General features: G+C 35.5%; 1 protein-coding gene across 2 annotated transcripts; it reads right to left on the reverse strand.

Moving 5' to 3' along the window:
• Positions 1 to 859: 859 nt before the first annotated feature.
• On the reverse strand, positions 860 to 21911 carry DCLRE1A (DNA cross-link repair 1A). Of its 2 annotated transcripts, XM_036899101.2 has the most exons (10): positions 21793 to 21911; positions 20076 to 21218; positions 16203 to 17903; positions 14163 to 14296; positions 12946 to 13064; positions 9541 to 9681; positions 7988 to 8133; positions 7045 to 7199; positions 2451 to 2592; positions 860 to 1441 (listed from the first exon to the last, which is right to left on the reverse strand). In XM_036899101.2, the coding sequence occupies exons 2-10, from the start codon at positions 20539 to 20541 to the stop codon at positions 1281 to 1283; spliced, it is 3165 nt and encodes a 1054-aa protein (XP_036754996.2). In that variant the 5' UTR covers positions 20542 to 21218; positions 21793 to 21911; the 3' UTR covers positions 860 to 1280. The 2 variants fall into 2 exon arrangements, with proteins under 2 accessions (XP_036754996.2, XP_057362340.1); XM_057506357.1 differs by lacking the exon at positions 21793 to 21911 and having other exon boundaries at positions 20076 to 21538.
• Between the last annotated feature and the right edge of the window lie 47 nt (positions 21912 to 21958).

Raw genomic sequence — 21958 nt, forward strand, 5'->3', positions numbered from 1 at the left:
TCAGATAATTAAAAAGGCTGATGCTGCTCTTAAATAACATGCCTAGATTAATTATGAACAATCTTTTTACCAAGGAAAAATGACAATTCTAGGAAAAAACTATTACTCAAATAATAAATGTTACTCTAAATGACTTATCTTTCCTATATTAAAAATACCTATAATTGTGGACTATATAGTTTTTGTAATCATAACTCGTAACAACTTATAAAGCTTAAAATCTCAAGCCCAAATTAAAATATCTTAAATGTATAACTGAAGTCAACTGAGAACGTAGTTAAACTAGCTTTAATACTACTGTGCTCTTTAAAGTTTTTCCTTCCCTAAATGTGACCCCTACAACCTTTATCTCCATAATAAAGTGAATTCCAAACATATGAAAATAAAGTTCATGAAATCATCACTGAAAATAATGTCCCAAGAAAACGTTTAATAAGAAATTTAGAAATCTCCCACTTCATTTCTTTGCTAGAGGTAATGAAAGAATATGCATACATACACACATGCATATGTTCATTATGCTATAGCCACTTCTTATTTGAAACATTTTTAACATGAATTGGCCCAAATTTTTCATTTTGGATTAGCTATTTAATGTGTTGGAGAGATCAAGATTCATAAATATATTATATAACCTCACTTAAAAAAAAGTGCAATCTAAACTTTTAGTTATCTGATGTCTTGAGTAAATATTCAGCTAAACATCATTCAAGTGAACTTTTCTACATCCTTTACTGGGTGACTGATTATCTAGGCTCTTTAAATCTTCTTCAGAGCCAAATGTTACATTATTTTCATTGCAATTTTATAAAACTGCATGAACATCACTGTTACAAATCCTAGAAACCAAAAGACTACAGCAAATTTAAGATTTTTTATTTAAGTACACATAAAAGTTTTATCTTATAAAAATATGGCCCATATTAGATCACTTTAAAGATGCTTATACTTACTTATATATAATGCTTGCAATCTAATTCCTCCATTATTATGAATCCTTTTGGTCCCTGAACCTGCCTTTGTTTCCTCTTCTGAGGCTTTATGCAAGAATATAACCACCCCAATGGGGAGAAGCAAGAACCAAGGATACTAGGGAGACCAGTCTCAATTATCACTGATGATGCTGAGAAGCACTCAGCACTATGCACATGTTACTCAAATGTAAATGAGGAAATAAGCTATATGAGTGACATTCATGAAGTTTTTCACATAAAGTGTATTTCATATCACTAAATATTTAACTACTAACAATTTGCATCTCTGAGTCCTCTAAGGTAACATCAATATCCAGCTTCCAATTTCCACTCTTTAAAATATTTCTCCATTGTGTTCCTAGATCTCAAGGTGCCAACATTCACAGTAGGTATGATTTTCTGGGGCTTCAGCCACTGAACAAAACGTTTCATTTCTAGGTAGCTGCTGTGTTCACTGTAAGGAATTCCTGCAATACAAAATAAAAGATATTGCCTATTAAAAATCAAATTAATAAAAAAAAATGCACAGCCCAAAATAAAAGAGGAAAGGAGAACAATCCAGGGGATTTTTGTCAAACACTACTTGCTTTATTTCCAAGAAAATCTGTTAATATCTTTTATGGGTAATAAAGATTAAAACATTAAAATGATGCAAACTTTGAACAAGGAAATTCTATTACTTTTTAATTATATACTTAATGACATGCATATCTATAGATTTTTATATATAATTAGGCTTCCTTTTCCATTCTTCTCTTTAAGAAATGTGAGTAAAATTTGAAGAATAACAAACAGGAGACTCTTGATTTCCAAGCAAATAAACAGATTCCCATCCCCAAGCTTTGTACACATGAAAAATAAGCACAAAGAAAAAAAAATAAGCAAAAGAGAAAAAAACTAAATTCTAAATATCCCTTTATCTTCTTTACTGAAGATCAAGTATCATAGAGAAGGGGAGATAGGGTCCTGTTTTGAGTAAAAGAGGGTCTTTAGAGGTTGACAGTCAGTCACTTGTCTAGTAACATATCAAAATGTTTCCATCAGCCATTACTGTAATAAGCCAATTTCCAAGGACAATGGTAAGCCTCCTCTAAGATGAAAAACTGAAGTCTGTAACTCTTTGCTGTTCCCATCGCATCTGATCCATCACCCTTCTGCTTTCAGATTGCAGGGTCATCTAAATTCCCAGTACTCACCTGTGCCACCAACCCCTCCTTTCAAGTAGTCTACCATTTCCCCTACATGTCACTGATCACACAAAGGAAATCACCTGTACTGGTCAATGTCTGTTTACTACAGACATGCTCCTTTGTATCTGTTTACAATGGCTAAAGATGCAGGTTTAGAGTAAGTAGAGTGATTTGAAACTCTTGAATTGTTAGATTCTTTGGTGCCCAGTCTCCCTGGATCTTAATTTTATGGCTTTTTAAAAATGCAACTACAAACATTATAAGTGAAAAAAATTAATAATTATACCATATATTGAAATGTTTCCTTTGGTCTGGGGAATAACATCTGTTATACAAGTTAACTTATTGGAATGTGTCCATCCTGTGGGTCGAAAAGCCAAAATCTGATTGTATTTTCCACCACACTTCTTCAAATGACTCTGTAAAGCCTATTAAGTAAAAATAAATTATTTATTTAATGGTCAGTGAAGACAGTTATGCAGAATGAAATGGACAGATTAAAGATGTTACACTGGCAGAGGCACAGGGAATTTTCACTTGGTGAGCATTAACTTGCACAACCTAGAGCCCTGCTTCCAAAATAATAAAATCACTGGGAAAAAATATATATTTTCCCCTTTACTTCTTTAATGTTAAACCAGCTTAAGTACAGTCTGAAAAAAAAGTAAGATGAGAAACTTTAGACATAAGTTACTAAGTATTACAATTCAAATATCAACCAAAAAAGCCTCTCCAAATTCTGCTATTAGGTTATTAGAGATACTAGTATCTAATTATATCTCTATTAGAGATACAAATATTAACACTGGTAAACATCAATCCAAACATGTATATATAAATATACAAAGATGGAAATAATTTTTTGTAAGAGTGGCATTATACTCAACACAGACATACATTTTTAAAAAGCCCAGAGCGCTCTTCTCAGGTATTTATTCCTTATCACTCTCTAAACATGAGCTAGAAAACTTTCAGAACTCTCACGCTGCCAAAATTGGAAGCAACATGGTCCCTTAACGAATCTTGCAGAATGGAACTTTCCAAAGTCATCGTAAGTGATGACATTTGATAAAGTTCTTAGAAAATCAATGACCAAGTTCAATTTTTTAAATTTTGTTATCATTAATCTACAATTACATGAAGAACATTATGCTTACTAGGCTCCCCTCTTCACCAAGTCCCCCCCACAAACCCCATTACAGTCACTGCCCATCAGCGTAGCAAGATGCTGTAGAATCACTACTTGTCTTCTCTGTGTTGCACAGCCCTCCCCGTGCCCCCAGAACATTATACATGCTAATTGTAATGCCCCCTTTCTTTTTCCTTCCAAGTTCAATTTTTGAAAGACAATGATACAAAAACACTCAGGAGGATTAAATAAGAAGTGATTTGCTTTTCATTAGACAAATTAGAGTTGCCACAAAAACATATGATTTTATCATACAAGCCAAACGTACAGAAAAGACTGCCAACAGTCACTAGTTGTTCATTAGCCACAACTGGAGAACTATTATCATGAGCAATTTTATTAAAAATGCTTTAGTCAACATAAAGTCCTCACCACTAGAACTTTTTCAGCATGCAAATATCATCCAAAACATTACTGTCATGTTTTACGAGATTCAGTCAATCGAGTTTAAATCAGAGGTGGTCGTCAACTATATATCACATATATGAACTTGGGATGTTGAACCTGATAGCATGAACTGTATTATTTATAATGTTTCTAAGGCTTTCAAGCCTGCCTTAGAAACCCTGAAAATTTTATCAGATTTACATTTGCACAAAAAGTCATTAACTCTGATGCAATGGAACAATTTTTGTTTGGTAAAAATAGGCTTTAAGTACTAACTAAAATAATAGCCTCATGGTAACAATCAGCTTCTAATCCATCTGTGTTTTGAAGATAAGAAATCATCAAAAATGTCATCAATATCTTTGTCACTTAACTGGAGGAAGGGGAAGGGCTACCAAAGGCAATACCAACAGAGGACAAATACAGAAAAAATATAGACCTAACAATTTGAGATATTCTTTATCTTCAAGGCAGAAAGCTATGCCTTTTTTTATGTGTATGAAGCATATAGTTCAGTGGTGTTAATATTTTCATAAAGTGTGATCATCACTAACATCTAATTCTAGAACATTTTCATCACCCCACAGAGAAACGCTGTACCCATTGGCAGTCACTCCCCACCCCCTCTTCCTCAAGCCTGGGCAACCACTAATCTACTGTCTCTATAGACTTACCTACTCTGGACATTTCATATAAATGGAGTCACACAATATGCAGTCCTTTGTGTCTGGCTTCTTTCACTTGGCATAATGTTCTCAAGGCTCATTCACACTGTAGCATGTACTAGTAATTCATTCCTTTCTACAGCTGAATAATATTCTTATTTTGTGGATATGTCACATTTTATCAATTCATCATTTGATGGGCATTTGAGTTGTTTCCAATTTTCTGCTATTATGAATAATGCTGCTTTGAACATTTGTGTACAAGGTTTTGTGTGGACATATCTTTTCACTTCTCTTGGTCATATACCTAGGACTGGGATTGCTGGCCAGAGAGTCAGCTCATATTTAACTTTTTTTTTTTTTCTTTTTTCCACCACTGTTGAGAGAGAGACCAGAGAACCTAAACCAGGGCATATTTAACTTTTTAAGAAATTATCAAACTATTTTTCCAAAGCAGCTGTACCATTGAAGAATCTCACAAGCAATGAATGAGGATTCCAGCTTCTCCATATCCTCACCAACAAACATTGTCCCTCTTTTCTACTACAGTTATCCTAGTGAGTGTGAAGTGGTATCTCACTGTGGTTTTGAATTACAGCTCCCTGTTGCTAACAACTGATCCTCTTTTCATATGTTTATTGGCCATTTGTATGTATGTCTTATTCATTTGACCATTTATATCTTCTCATTCATTCCTTAGCCTTCTGCCCTCTGGCTTCCTCCAACATCACTTCACTGAAACAGTTCTTGTGCAGGTCACTGATGATGTTCTAGCTGCCAAATTGCCATTCTTTCCTTAATTTAGTTCTCTGTAGCAGATAGCACTTTCAATTAAACAATTTCTTGAAAAGGGCTAGTCCCTTAATTTTCCACAATACTTTGACTCCTCCACCCCCATTCTCCTAAATAGATAATTTGTTCAAATGGAATGAACTTAATAGGAAATAAAACTGTAAAACAAAAATAAAAATATACTATACCTTCCTCAGGACATTAGTGTTCACTTTATGATGAATCAACATCTCGTCAGCCTCCACACAAAATGGATGCTTCTCAAATTTAAAATATGTTTACAAAGCTGGCTTAAACACCAATGGATACAACTTTAACTTTATTATCTCTGAAATTTTATGAATTACATACTCCTGAAAATAAGGCTGTAATAATTTTACCTTAATCTCATGGACAAAGGAGTAGTTATAACAGAATTTTCTTACTCAAGGGATAGACCTAAAAAACTCATTTTCTTTATACAATACCAGTGTTATTATTTATAAGATAGATAACAGTAAAAAATACCCTAAGCTATTTCAAAGAGCTCCATAGAAGTTATTTCATGAACACTATGGCAAAAGTAAAAATATATTAATGCTCTGAATTGCTTTTAATACACAGGTTTGATGTTTTCCACTTCTGGTTGTCAGATGTTACAAAATGGAATGAATCTTAGTATATTAAAAAATCTGACAAATAAGCCTCCAAACTGTTAGGAATGTTAGGTAGAAAGGAAGACTAATTTCATTGGTTAATATGTAGTTAGGGAAGGGGAAGGTAAGGTTGAAGGGGAAAAAACTGCCCCAACTGCCCAGGTAGGGGCCCCATGTGAAGACAACACAGGCTTTTCAGGGAGATAACTTCTTGCCCATTGGGACCAGTCCAAACTGGTCCCAACTAGGTCCCAAAGCAATGCAACTGAATGGAACTACAACCATCACAATTTCATTAACATAAATTGTGGTTTTGCCCTCGTCCCCATGGGCTTTTCTGTGTGCATCCTGGGAAGAGACATGTGCATCACGAGGAATGGGTGTATAACTAGAGCTATTAATCAAATGACCTCACCCTGCCAATCAAAGAAGTACCTCCCAGCGAGGTCAGGATAAATAGATCCTCCCCTACAAGTTCCAGGCCTTTGTCTACCTTCACTCTGGCCTACTACTCCTTTGGAGTGCATTCAAATAAAACTCACTCTGCTTCGCTACTGTTTCCCTGCCTTTTGATCCTTTGTTGTGGTGGGGGCAAGAACCGAAGAGGACCAACTCAACCCCTAACAAAACCACAGGAAGTCATACCACATGTATTTTAATTTCTACCTCAGAACTAACACTAGCACTTCCTCTTCACATGTATTTTAATTTCTACCTCAGAACTAACACTAGCACTTCCTCTTAGGATGCACTTCCACTATTTCATTAAATCCTCACAACAAGTAAATTTCAAACATAATCAATGTTGTAGTAGCTTAGTATTAATACAGAATAGACCTGAAAATAAAAGTAAGAAGTCCTTAAAATTCTCTACTCATTTCCCCACTTACCTGGAAGAACTAGGAAACAACCTTAATAGAAGGTGTGAATGACTGGATAGCTGCATACTTTTATATTTTTATTTCTTCCTTTATAACTGGTTCTCTAGGTCCTAGACCCCTGGTGGACATATGAATTACTCCGAACAGGTGCACACACACAAAAAACCTAAATACACTTACATTCCACCTTTCTAGGGAAAAGTTTACTATAGGTGACCCCACTATAACTGAATTGCTCTAGTTAAATGCAGGTAAGATTGGATTTCAGTTTACAATCACTGGATTATCTTTTCCAATTCATACTAAAAAGGCATATCTCTTGAATGCTTACCTTAAAATTAATCTGCATCATTGGGAGAAGGTGAACCAGTGAATTGCCCATGTCTGTGGTGATGAGGGAATTAATTTCTGGTATTTTGAGGCACTGTAATGTTTTATATTTTTCTTGGGACATGCCCACTTTTGAACCTAAAACATCAGCAATGGCTATAGGCAAAGGAAAAGATTAAAAATAGTAAAATCACAGCTTATGGGAAAAATAACCAAATTACAAGTTAATCAAAATTTAAAGTAAGAACTTACAAAAAATAAAGTCCAAACATTTATGCTTTTGCCATAAAATATCAAAAGGATGACTAATTTCATTGGTTAACTACATGGAATAAATTGTGAGAAACCCAAAGAACTTATTTTTAAAGACCTAGTCTTTAAAAACTGCAGAAGATGTTTAGAAAGGAGTGGAGGAAGGGAAGGAACCAAATTTGGAGGAGTTAAAACCTTGGCTTTATCACTTCATATCTTAATGTTTAACATTATGCGGCCATAGGAAGAAATGGAAAGAACTTAACAAAACAGTATAATTCTATCTAGACAAACTGCAATTACACATCCAGGAATCATTTAGGAATAAAAACTAAAACTGTTTTCCAACATAATTTACTGATGGTTATCCTCAAAGAAGGCATCAATACAACTATGCCTTAGTCATTATTTAGTTTATTAAAATATCAATGTACCATGGACATTTGCTCTATAAATATTTTGTAGATACAAAGGCTATCATAAACATGCTTATCAAGTGTTTCCATTAAGCTAAGCTTTTCAAAATTTAAATGAATCAAATTCCCTCAAATTTTCTTTCAACTTCAAAGGTAATACTGAACCATTTGAGGAAATAAATATCAAATACAAGAATAGAGACTGAAAGGGCTTTATGCAAAAAGAATCTGATCTTCATAATATATTAATGTAAATTAGATATAGCTACCACTCACCTAGGAAGACTTTCTCTTTTCCAATAGAGTAAGTGCCACAGACAACAAGAGCATGTGGGTTTAGAGTTACAGCCTCAAAGGCAGTGTTGATGGCAAACTGGATAACCTCTTGCTGAGACGGAAAGGAGTATTCTGGGCTGCAATATCTGTTATATAGAAATATGGTACTTCGTAAAAGAACAACAAGAAAGCCATAGCATCAAGTTGGATGCTATTTTAGAAAATAAGCTTTAGCAAAATTACATACAACATAAGTATAATATATTAACACCACTGCCGTTATCTTACTGCTTGTGGTTAAAGTATTTGTTACCAGTTATATAATTTATGATGGAATTATACATTTGCAATATACCTTTTTCATGATATTTCTTTTATCACCCTCAAATCAATAAGTTGCCTTTTTTATTTCAAGAATATTTCTAGCCAGCTAGCTACTGAAGCTATAAGTTATAAAATAAAATCACTATCAAAGAAAATATTATCAATAGGGGTTATCTTTGGACTAAAGAATTCGAATTTAGTTTTTAAAAAATTAAACCAATGAAAGCAAACATGAATTTAATGAAGTAGTGTTAAATAAAACAGTTAATATTTACATGGTTGTCATCTTCTCTTCTTAGGAGATACAGAAATATATATAGCATTACAGGATATAACAGATTCAGTTGGGTCTACCTCAATAGTTGGGTCTACAACGAACACCCAAGGAAACATTAACCGCAAAACTCCTAGCTATGTATATTTGAAATGAAAAATAAGCACTTTTTCATATTTTTCCCAATTTTCAAAACTATTTTGCTGGTCAGCCATAAGAAGAGAGAAAATAATTGTATGTAGAACAAAACTAAGTAACCAAAGAAGTGTTTTTTACTTAATTATTTTCTTAATTCATCTAGTATTTATACTACATATAAAAGAATGGAAAAATTAGCTGTAGTTTTAGAAACTGGATGTGGAAAGTCCATCTTTTAGTGAAACACACCATCCAAACTCACTTCTTGAAATATGCTGAAATAGTTAACATAATTAATTTCTAACAAATTGATGAGGTATTCTAATATAAAAGGATAATAGCTTATACCATTATGTTTAGGAATTCAAAGTTGTCACTTATAAATTACCTTTTGGAGAAAAGAACAAAGTTATTCTGAATATTCAGAAGCAGAATTGCATTTTGGCCTCTGCTTTTTCTTTACATTACATTTGAGAGTTACATGGATACTTTGAAATGATAGCTTATATGGGTGTTTTCCTAGAAAAGTTTGCCCCCAAATTTTCTTTCTTTGTTTCAGTAATAGGATTCTCACATAAACTGTATTTTCAAAAGGAAATTATAAACAAGTATTGAGCTGCAATTAAAACATGTTATCCCAAATTTGTTCTTCAGCAAGTATATATTTCTTCAAATAGTATCCCTCTGATAGCCTGAAAATAAGAACTGACAACAAACCATCATTTTGGTTACATAAGCAAATGCTCAAATTATTCATAATATACGGGGCAAATGCTGTCCATGGGAAGAGGAAGCAGACGAACAAAACCTTTCTTACGTTGTGTCTAAGTAAAGCGTGTGGACTTTCTGGCCTGCTAGAAGAGAACGTTCCATGGTGGGATCTGCTCTGAAGTCTCCGGTATGTAATATGACATTACCGTTAGGAAGATAAAAAAGGATCATGACAGCACCTGGACAGCTGAACACAAACATTTCAAAGGATGATTCTAAACACAGGCAAAGCATCTGAAGGAAGAAAACTTATTTCAGTATCGACAAGTTAATACACTTTATTAGCTTACCACAATGACACAGCATTGAACTATAGAGGAAATGTAGCATTTTAACTTAAGGAAATATACATGATAAAAAAATAATTGGTGTGCAAGGAACGATTACTTCAGCAGGCCAAGGCTGCTCAGACTCCACACATCCCCAAGAAAGGCCTATCTTAAGAACTAGTCCTTGGCGGCCTCCCTGGGAGATGAGTTCTGAGTCTTTGGAATAGGCTGCTCATAAGAGTGTTTTGTATGCCTGACAAATGTTTCCGGCCATATGTTACTAGTGTGATGGATAGTTTATGCTAATAATGTGATCTATGGTGAGTATCTATTTTTGCTCCACATTACTGGAGGCTGAGTACCAAGGTCAGTCACATACATGAGTGCTGCACGTGTACCTGACTGACCCTGAATAAATATCCTGGACACCAACGCTCAGGGGAGCTTCCCTGGTTGGTTATACTCTGCATATGCTGTTACACATTGTTGCTGGGAGAATTAAATGCATCCATCCAACTCCATTTGAAGAGAATACCTGGACACTTCCACTTGGTTTCTCCTAACTTCACCCCTATTTGCCTTTTTTCCTTTGCTAATTTTAATCTGTACCCCTTCACTGTGATAAGCTACAACCACAAGTTTAATAGCTGTCCTTTGTCCTATGAGTCCCTGTAGCAAAGCACTGAGCCTCAAGGTGGTCTGGGAGATCCTGACAGAAAGGGGTTTAGAAACTACTGCCAAAACACATAGGATTCTCATTTTGAATTGTATTTGTACTTTAAAACTTACCTCCCCACACTAAAACTTCAGATCCCAGTGACTTCACTGCAGAATTCCATCAAACACATAGGGAAGAAATAGTACCACTACTACATATCTTTCAGAAAATAGAGAAGGAGGGAATACTTCATGAGGCCAGCATTACCCTGATATCAAAACTGGAAAAATGTATTATAAAAAAAACTATAGACCTGTATCCATTATGAAAGCAGACACGAAATTCCTTAACAAAATATTAGCATATCAAATCCAGTCAATATATTTTTAAAAGCATTATACATGAAGACCAAGTGGGGTTCACCTAGTGATGCAAGGCTGGTTTGACATTCAAAAAATCTATCATTGTCATTTACCATGTTAACATTATTAAGGAGAAAAATTATATGATCATCTCAATAGATACTAAAGAAGTATTTGACAAAATTCAACACCCATTCATGATAACAAACTCTCAGCAGAGTAGGAAAAGAGAGGGTCTTCCTCAACCTGATAAAAGGCATCTATGAAAACCCTACCACTAACGTCATGCTTAATGGAGAAAGACTGACAGCTTTCCCCTTAAGATCAGGAATAAGGCAGTATGTCTGTGCTCTGCGCTCACCACTCGTATTCAACACCATACTGAAGGTCTGAGGCAGTAGAGTAAATGACAAAGAAAAGCACTCTGAACGGAATGCAAGAAGTAAAACAAAACTGTCTTTACTTGCAGATTACATGATCTTATATGTAGAAAATTTTCAAGAATCTACAAAAAGCCTACCACATCTAATGAGCAAGTTTAGCAAGGTCACAGGATACAAGGTCAATAATCAAAAATCAATTTTCCATCAAGAGATGAATGGATAAAGAAACTGTAGTGTATCTCCACAATAGATACTGTAGGGCAATAAACAGGAACACGCTACTGATACACACATCAACATGGATAAATCTCCAAAACACTATGAGTGACTGAAGCCAGACACAAAAGAGTAGATACTATGTGATTTGATGTAGCCAAATCCCTAGGAAAGACAAATCTGATCCATAATGATTACAACAGATCAATGGTTTGTAAACAGATCAAGGAAATCTTTTGAGGTGGGAAAAGTTTCAATATTTTTATGGCAGGAATTACATAGGTGTGTATTTCTGTGAAAATTTAACAAACATTTAAAATGGGTCCATTTTACATATGCAAATTCTACCTCAATAAAAGTTTATTTAAAATCAGAAACTGAGTTGTCATAATTGGTTATTTAAAAAGAAATAGCAGCAAAGTTAGCAGACAAAATTAAAAGGTGACCTGAAGAAATAGCATTGGTATGGATTTTAGGAGACATAGATTTAGTCTTAATTTTAATTCTCTAAGCATCTCTGATCTAAGGTACATAAGGCTAACATTCTATGATAACTAGAAAAAAGCATTGTGGGTAAAATTGTAATATTTCTAGAATATCCCTCCTGGCTTTAGTACATCTGCATATCAACAGGTGCTCAAGGGTGGAGAGAAGTATGGCTTTAGTGCATTTGCATCATTCCTCAGGGGTGGAGAGAAGTTCATCTCCATATCGGTGGGTAATGACCTGGGCAATAGACGACTCATCTGTACCTGGAGGGGAGGGGAGGGGAGGGCCGTTTTGCTTCTGCTGGAGCAGGAAAGAGAGAAGGACCTGGACTGCAGTTTGTAAGTAATAAATGGATTTTGAACTTTATTTCTCCATTTGACTGATTTAGTTTTAGAGGTATTTTGCCCCAGGATTTCCTCTCCCCAGACTAACAAGGATAGTTGACAGGTGCATTTTGGCAACATGAATATTCAATAGTATATTACATTAAAAAAAGAAAAAAGGAGAAAGAAAAAGGGAAACCATTTCCAAGAAAAAAATCTTCCAAGTCTTTAGTATCAAAAACCTGAAGAATTTCTTAAAAGAGAAAAAAACTCTCTAGTATCTGAATGGAATTTTTAAAGTGATTTATATATTTATTTATTTTTAAATACATATTATATTTAATATATAATATTTAAATGTTTAAAATTTTAAATAATATATAAATATATATATAAATTTGTATATATGTAAGTTAATTAACATGATATTAGAGAAAATGACAAAAGGTTATCTCTTAAGTAAAAGCAACAAAATGTCAAAACATTTAAAAAAAATAAGGTGGAGTCTTACATGTCAAGCATAGTAATTTAAACTGCTTAAAAAAATAGGTTACATAATATTTAGAGAATTTCTTTACATTTAATCTGATTCTGTAATTGGGTACAATTTTTTTCAAAAGTAGAAACAAAATTTTTATTCAAGTTTTTAGAAATATCAAGCATATTTGTTCCAATTAAAAAGTTGTTAAGTAACCATGCCAATGTGTTTTGAGTACTTAAAAAACAGGCTATCATTAAGTTTAATACTTACTGATTGGCATCAAGCAAAACAACTTTTATACCATTCACTATACAATCAGTGTCCATTGGCAGTGGGTAGATATATTGTTCTTGCACATGAAGTTTGCTCTTCAACAAATTGCCAGTTATCTGCAAAACAGAGCATGCTTATTGCTGATACAGTACAACACTAAATAGTCTTTGATTTTACATTTAGTGTAGAACTCAAGAATCTTAATAATCTCCCTGTTGTCCCACTTATATATTCATGAAGACTCCAGAATGCCTGGAAGAACTTCTCAAATGACTGCGTCATAATTCTGCTTAAATACTCACTGACTCGCCCTCATCTGTGAAAGATCTGACAATCCCTGTGAAAGATCTGTGAAATCCCTGACATAACATACAAAACCCTTCTTGACCTGCTCCCTGCCCATTTCTGTGGGTTTATCTCCTGGTATTCCTCATTTTGTGTTTAGCTGTTCTGAATTATCTGAAGTGCCTGGAAGGGGTATTTCTTAAGGGTCTGTGCCTTTATGCAAAACTCTGTTCTCTACCTGGAATGCTCTCTCCTTTTTTCTCTGCCTTCTTCTGAAATCAGACAGATGTGCATTCAAATTCTGGCTCTGCCATTACTAGCTGTTACTTGGCGCATTCCACTTAACCTCTCCAAGCCCCAGTTGTTTCATTCATAAAAAGAGGATAATTCAAGAATGCTGTGAGGTTAAATAAAATTCTAGGCAAAGCCCTTAGTAGTAGGCATTTAAAATGTTCACCTTTCAATAATTAGATCAAAGTATCTTTTTCACCATGAAACTTTCTTTAGCCTTAGCCCGGGACAGAGTAAAGAACTCCCTTCTCCCTAATTCTAGGCGTTGTGTTCACTTTTCCACTACAATACCAATCTTTTTTCATGGTATTATTTGTGAATGTGTATGCTGAAGGCTCCAAGCCCCCTGAAGCTAGGTATTTTGTCTTGAATATCTTTTAGGCATTCAATAAATGTTTACTGAATGAAACTTCAGTGTTTAGTCCATTGTAAAATAGTTTCCATATAATAAAGCATATTTTTAAAACATCTATTGTAATTGTTGGCAATAATTCAATTTTAGCACCTCAATGTGGAATGTTTTCTCACATCTTCTCTAGTAGAATGATAGACCTTACAATTTTAATTATTCTTTTTAAACCAAATTGCTTAGAAATTTGTTGTAGTCTACAAATTCAGAATATAGAACACGAACTTACCTCACTACAATAAACTGGAAATGTGAAGTTTTTAGACAGTCCAGCATAATGATCAGAATGAAAATGTGTGAGAAAATAGGCTGTGCAACCTTCAACCAATCCATACTGAAAAGCATCAACTGTGAAGCCAGTTCCTGCAATAAAAATACCAACAGAGCTGCCTCAGCACTAGTTTATTATAAAGTAAAAGATACCCAGTTTTAGTATAAGTAGTGAACCCTCTAACACCTTTACATCTCATTTCCAACTTAAGTTTATAAAAAGTAACACCACATAAATTTAGCAAGAGATGATACTAGAGATGAAAATATTGTTAAGTTTCTACTAAATATTCCAGTATAGGTTTTCTTTATGAATAACCATACAAAAAAAACCAAAATACTAAGCTACAGACCAATTACTTCTTTGTTTCAGTGAATATTTTCACGATACTTACTAGTCACCTAAAATCCTTTACTTCTGCAGACCAGCAAAAGGAGAATGCTTTCCTCTAAAACATAAATTCTCAATGGGGGCAATAGTTTATTGGGGCAATGTTAGGCAGAAAGACAGAAATGAGAAGGATGGAAAGGAGAAAGGGCCCCCTGAAGATGACTCAGGGAGTTGATCAGGTGGAACCAGAAAGCCAGAAATGACTCAGAGTTAATCAGATGAAGTCACAGGGTCCAGGGGTGACTCAGGAAATGTCCAGGGTCCTCCCAGATAAGAAATATCAGAGGCACAGGCACAGCAGAGCCCCTGTCCCCATTTCACCAATCAGAACAAGCCTAGAGAACTGACAACTCAATCAAGGACCTCTCTGCCTTGCCAAAAACCACATAAAAGAAGCCTCAGAATGAGCATGCAAGCACGCCTGTCCTATACTTAGGCAGGCCCGCTCTGCTACTCTATGCAGAACGTATTAAAACTTACTTTGCTTTCCTGACTTTGGTGTCTCGTCTCACTGTATCTGACTTCCCTGGGACCCCAAGCTGAGTCCTTTCCTCCCCAACACTTCCAAGGGGACAAAAGTGGTTGAAGACCCAAATAACCTTACATATTATAACAGTTTGCAGCCCTCCAAAAGGTTACAGTACAATAACAGATAAACAGTGTTATAGTATTTGAATTTCAGTGGAGGGCGGGTAGGAGGGAAATGAGGAAAAAATGCCTCAAAAGGGCTCCCTAGAGGACCAATAATGAAAAAAACAGGGTTGAACTATTCTGAAATATGTTTGTGAAAGAAATAACCAAGTGTGAGGGCTGTTATATGCAAGTAAACAAGCCACCCTCATAATTCTATTAAGGCTTATCAACACAGGGCATATTAGTCTTAGGCTCACTTAAAATTCAGAAAATTAATCAAAATAATTATTAAAAACAGAACGGGTGCTATGATGTACATAAATGCTAATCTCTACATAAGTATTGTGAACAAACCACAGTTTTAGAGTATCAATAAAAGCACTTTCAAAAATTTTCCTGAAACCAAGTATATTTGGCAGTTTTATTTTATATTCTTTTCAGGATAGTTACTGGTTTTTTCAATAATAAAATACACTTCACTATACCTTTTTCTACTAGCTCATCTATGAAGGCAAGAGAAATTAAAAGAATATGGAAAGGGTGAGAAACTGTTATGACATGGTTTTTAAATGTTTGGCATTTAGTAGCAGTACGACCTGTTACATTTTCCTTCTTTAAAGCTATTTAGTACTTTGAATTTCTCTTCAGTGCTTAGAGATCATCTTTCATTATACTTACAGAGAGCCTTCCTCCTGCTGTATTAAGCTGAGCTTACCTAATCTGTCAAATCTGTAATATCCACCTAACTAGCACAGTAACTTGAAAATAAAATACATCTAGTAAAACTTTGCTGAATTAAATGGATCAAAAAAGATTAAATAGGCAAAAAAAATCTGTTATAGATCAATTAAGTATCGTAAAAAACAAAGGAAACACAAATTGTTTCATACACACACACACAACATGGGCAATGAACATCAAATTTTAAAAAGTTGATCCTTTGCAGATAAATTAAGCATTGATATTTCAACTTACCAGGTATTTTCTTATAGAATGGACATGTCTTTTTTCTCAATGCTCCTGTATTAGATGACTCTGAAATTTTCACGTTCCTTCTCAGCAGCCTTCCATAAACTGATTTTATGAAGACTTTGTCTTGACTTATATTGACTGTTTCAGATTCTATTTTGTTACTGAGGTGATGCAACCTCTTCTGATGTGCTCCTTCCTGTGAATCTGACTTTTTACGTCTCTTTCTTTGATGCTGTGATCTCTCCCTAGAAAGTTCCACAGAGGACTGATGCTCATCTAAAATTTTTTCATCAAGTTCTAAATCACTTAAAGATTTTTCTGCCTTCCTCTTGCACTGCCGGGACCTCTTTTCATTAGGACTTGGGACTGGATTTAAGCTCATCCCTTTTAATGCACCTTCCCCCAGCAATTTCTCTTCTTTTCTTTTCGGTGGTAGTCCAAAATACACACCTATATCCATTTGCTTCATTGCTTTGGCAGAAGTGTGTGTTGCATTACACTTAGGATCAGATGGCAATATTTTCAGAGACTTAGCAGCAGCATATGCACTAGAAAATTTCTCTGTATTTAAAACTGTAACTTCACTGTCTAACATACCCTCTAATGACTTTCTGCAGGAACATGCTGAGCTAGTACTGTTCTTGGCATTGTAATTCTTACTTGATAATTCCCTGCTTTTACTCTGGGTTAGACGGAAAGTAAGATAGCTTCCCTCCCGGCTTTCCAAACGTTTTGGCATTTGACGCTTAAGTAAAGAAAGAGAAATTTGATTGTGAACAGCTGATTCTTCAATTACCCGTTTCTGTGTATTTAATTGAGATGAGTGAAATTTTGGCTCATCAGGCTTTGTTTGGTAACTAGTGACTTGGTAACTAGAAGTAAGCCCTTCTGCTAATGCAGGTGGAAACAACATAAAATCATCATCAGTATATGCTGGATCATCACATGAAGTAATATTCTTATTTTGGAAAACAAATTGAGATGAATCATTTAGAGTGTTGCACTTGTACAATTCTTCATTGTATGTGCCCTGAGTTGGGAAGCTGTTCACTTCGGGGCAATGCTCCTCCTGGTCCTTCAGTAAGGGACCATGGAGTTTGCTAAACAAAGCAGAGCTATTATCATCTTCTTCTAGGCTGCCATCTTCAGAGCTTCCTGTAAAAAAGAGTTCCTGCTGTGAGTCCTTCAGCTTTTCATCAATATCAGAAGATTCTTCATCACTTTGAAGTGGAGAATAGGAGATTTCACAGTTGCTAAAGTCATTTTCGGGCAATGCCAAACGTAGGTGTTCTGAGTTGTTTTGGCGATCTGATTCTTCGGCAAGAGGCACACCAACTCCTACCAGTTTGTCGTTACTAACAAATTCTGTAAACTGTGGGGCTTGTTGGAATGTTTGGATATTTGTTGAAGAGGAAATCTTTCTGGGGGCTTCAGCTGGAGACTGAGATTTTCTGAGACAGTGCGTCACCACAAAGGGAACAGCTGAAACATTTTTGAAGTCTTCCATTTGTTTCTGATCCTGAGACCATCCTTCCTCAAGACTACAAAAAAAGCCTGAATTATTCTCAGTGAAACTACCACCTGCCCCATGTGATGGAATGTTGGAAGGACTATTACTAGCCCTGCTCTGAGCTAGCTGGAGATGAGTGTATCTCTTGTAATGAGAAGGCATTGTTGAGGTACATAGAAGACCATCAGGACACTCTGAAATGTTAATAAAGAAAAAAGTATTACAGGATCAAAGCACAGACTAAGCTTTAGCACCATCCATTAACATGTCAGTAGAAAATCGTTAGTGCTACTTTGAAGCCTTAGGACAATAGCTATCTTTGTACAATCAAGAGATTAGCATAAAGTAACAATAATTCAGTGTGGTTTTGCAAGTTGCTGGTTATTATTTTTAAAGCAAATACTCTTTTAAATTTCTTTTCAAGTAATATTTTGTCCAAAAAAATTTAAGACTAACACTTTTTTCTAAGTAACTGTTTTGCCAATGGGTTTCAGCCCTGGGCAAGTTCTCTATGGATTCAATATGACCAAAGAAATTACAGTAGAACGTTTTTTGGGGTGAAAGGGTTTATTACCTGTCTTGTTCTCCTGGTGGTAGGTCCAGCACTAGCATCTGTCTCTGCCCAGAGCACTGGGCCAAACTCTCTATAAAGTGCAAATAGCTTATTGCCTACAGGTGTGGAAGCAATAGCCTTGCAACAGGCCAGTTACATCATCAAGTGGTTTAAGTTCAGTGAGGATCCTGGCCATAGGAACCCCAACTTCCCCACAGTAACTCTCACAGATATGAGCTCCTTCAAAATGCATGCCATGCTTGCCCTAGTTATTTCTTAAGCAGATGCTACAAATTGACACCTTTGGTTTCACTGGTTCACTAGTATTCAAGCAATAAAGAGTAAAGAAGCCTGGTATGTCTGTCTCTCACAGAAGAAAAGTTCTACCCCAGTTTTTATCTTATCATGCAATACAGATTTATGATAATTTTAGTATCAACTTAGGCTCTGTTATTTAATATTCACATTGTTTACAATAGCAGTAATAACAATCTTATTAGTTACAGCTGTTCCTACCCTGAATATTTTAGATTCTAATATTTGAAATTCAATTGATAAGCTGGTAATAATAATATGGCTTTAATAGTCTGAAGACTATTTTCCATATCATTATGATTGAGAAACATTATGCAAACTATCTTGTATGTTAATTTTCATGTTTATCAAAAAATTATCCCCTCCCCCCAAAAAAGATGTTATATTAAGTTATAAGACTTCATTGCTAAAAACTTAAAACCACCTCATAAAAGTATTTGTTACATATTAGAATTCAATTCAAGGAAAGTCTGAGATTCTATTCAAGGAGTTTAGTTAGTGAAAAACCAAAAGAAATCTCTCTTAGAGGTGTATTCATCTACAAGACATTTCACCGAGGTGCTCACCATGGGACTCGAACTTCCAGTTCTGATTTTCAAGCCACTTAAAAGCAAATTACTAGCATTTGATTAGACTTACACTTACTATGATTTTATTAGGTTAATGTGAAATTTTTTAAATGTTATTTTGCATCTTCATGCAGTACTTTAAAATGATAATGAGGTTAATAATAAAATGCCTTCTGAATCAGTTAACATAAAATTCATACTGACTTTGTAAAAATTTTACTGAATTTTAAATCTGAGGTTTAAAAATTCATGGCATATATGATAACTTTAAAATACACAAATCATAACAACCCATTCTTCATATACTCCACGTAGACTTTTCTATGTTAAACATGACATTTATTAAATATCTTAAAGGTAATAAAAACATAACATTACTTCATTTATCACTTTGCACAATTTTAATTAGAATCGTTAATAATCTAAGACTACTTACCAGTTGTTCTTTCTATATATTAGCATGATGAATCAACATACCCATATTTAGACCAACCAATATTCATAATTCTATAAAAGTTTCATAAAAGATAAAATTGGCAAGTTATTTAAGAACCTCCATCTGTAAAATGTCACTACAACCTACCTAATGCAGTCATTATGAGAGTGTTAAGTCAAACTAGCATAGTATGTGCTCAATTAACATTTATGAAAATTGAGGTGTTAGGGACATTTATGAAATAATAAAATCCACTTACACTGTTTTCAAGTTTGCAACATTCTTTACAATTATATCATTGACTGATTTTTTTCATCCTTGTCAAGAAGGGTAAAAATGCATTAACTTGGTTCCTTATAGGGTAAGTCAGTTATAGTGCCTCCTCTCTCTTTTGGTTTATTGTTTGCCTTGCTTGTTTCACTGGACTGATATGGCTGGCTGAGTGCAGGTCTTTCAGACTACTTAAAGACCATTATCTTTTTTGGAATCTTACCTGTTTCAGAGACTGGTGGAGAATCCAAACACTCAAAAACATGCCATCGAGGTGTCTGACCTAGCAATATGGAAAAAGGCATCTGGCAGATTGGACAGTATCCATCATAAACTGGACGTATTTTTGGAGACACTTGCTTGCTTTTCTGAGCCTTACAGCACTTTGCTGGAGTGGTCTCCTTGTCTTGGGACTGCTGAATACCATCCCTGCAACCAGAATCCTGACCAGAAGCTACAGAAGTTTGACTGTATGTTTCTCCAATACACACTTCAGGGTCCTTCGCCTTCTCTTTAGCTTCTACAGTTCTTTTTTTATTTCTGTTTCGTCTTGACTGATATTTTCTATCTGTTGCTTTTTCAACAGATTTTGAAATATTCTCAGAGAAATTATTTGAATGTACTGGTTTCGGTTTTCTTTTCGATTTGTATTCCCAGATTTCTTCTTCGAAAAAAGTGTCTTCTATCATGGCAAAATGATTTTTATCATTAAAGAAGCACTAATCTTAAGTGAAGTGAGAGTGCATTTCTTGATTCAAAATTTTTTAATAGAATTACTTTACTGAGCAAAAAAAAGTAACAAAACCCCCACTAACTTAATAGAAATCTAAAGCTCTGGTAATGAATAAATTGACAAACTACAAACATTATACCTGAGAACATTTGCTGTTTTATGTATACAGCAATAAAATTAAGAGGACCTAACCACACGCTAGCATCTGAGAAGTTTTTCCACTGTGGCTACTATTTCATTCAGGTACTTCGGCCTTTTCCAGGACTTGATTCATAAAAATAAGAATCAGTAATACTTTGAATATTAAGCACTAATGTGAAGTACAAATTCAATAGCTTAATCTTAGAACGAGCTTTGTAAAACTGTTAGAAAGCTGCTGTCAGTTCACTTTCCGCTGGACAACTGTCCAGAAAATCCACAAATGCAACCACAGCCCCTGGGCAACGGGCTCAACAGGTATTCCAACACTAAACGTCTACCTCAACTTGCTAATAACACTGGTCACACCATAATCAAAGAGGTGTGTGATTCTCAAAAAAAACGTTATTGCCCTTATCCTTGGCTCGTGGATATTCAGCAACTTCAGTTTGCTGGGGCCATCCAGTGTCTTCCTCCAGCAGCAATGAGCCAACACTGCACAATGAATAAACAAAATTCAAATATGTTTAGTTGTGCTCGCACTGAGGCCACGCACTCCCCTAGAACCAGACCGCGGAGGTGGTCTGCCCTACAGGTGACCAGCCATCTCTTTGCCAGGTTCACCTGCCTGATGCTTCCCACTGGCTCTACATCCTTTTTGGACGTAGGAGGCCGCAAGGGCAGCGAGTTGGTTTTTTATCCCCTCCTGGGTAGACAGCGAGTTTGTTCCCAGCACGGCCTACAACATAAAAGCAATCAAAGCCCTCCTCTTCCGAAGACTGAGGCCCTGCTGTCAAGGACCCTCGCCGCAGCCCACCTGCCACCCGCACGCCGCACGCCCCCCCCCCCCCCCGACCGCGCTCCCTCGGGGCAGCAGCTCCAGCTGCGTCCGCCCTCCTCGGCGCCCCACTCTCCCCGCTCAGCTGACAATCTATTCGCTGCCGCACATTCAGCACTGTGGGGCAACATAACATTATATGTGTGTATTAGCCAAAGCATTAGCCAGTCACTCCTAATCTTAAAAAGCTTTCTGGTAATGAAATCCTTAAAGAGATCCCTACCCCTTTACCTTTCACGTCTTGGCGGGAACAGCTTCCTCTCGCCTGTGCTGTGTCGAATCAGCTGAACCCGGTTCTAAGAGCGGGACTTTAAAAAGAATGAAAAAAGTTTGTGCCCTTTTAAGTCTCACGGATTTATTTTATTTTTATTCTAAAATCCGCTGATTTCCAAAGTGA

The sequence above is a fragment of the Manis pentadactyla genome, chromosome 8, assembly GCF_030020395.1.
Source record: "Manis pentadactyla isolate mManPen7 chromosome 8, mManPen7.hap1, whole genome shotgun sequence".
Classification (NCBI taxonomy): domain Eukaryota; kingdom Metazoa; phylum Chordata; class Mammalia; order Pholidota; family Manidae; genus Manis; species Manis pentadactyla.

Bases quoted from the DNA above. Each gene is read 5' to 3' on its own strand.
- DCLRE1A (XM_036899101.2), bottom strand. From the start codon at position 20,541: ATGATAGAAGACACTTTTTTCGAAGAAGAAATCTGGGAATACAAATCG. The intron at 14,297-16,202 runs GTAAGTTGAAAT...TTTTTATTGCAG, and splicing joins ATTCTATAAGAAAATACCTG to GAACTGGCTTCACAGTTGAT. The intron at 2,593-7,044 runs GTAAGCATTCAA...TTTACTTAATAG, and splicing joins TGATGCAGATTAATTTTAAG to GCTTTACAGAGTCATTTGAA.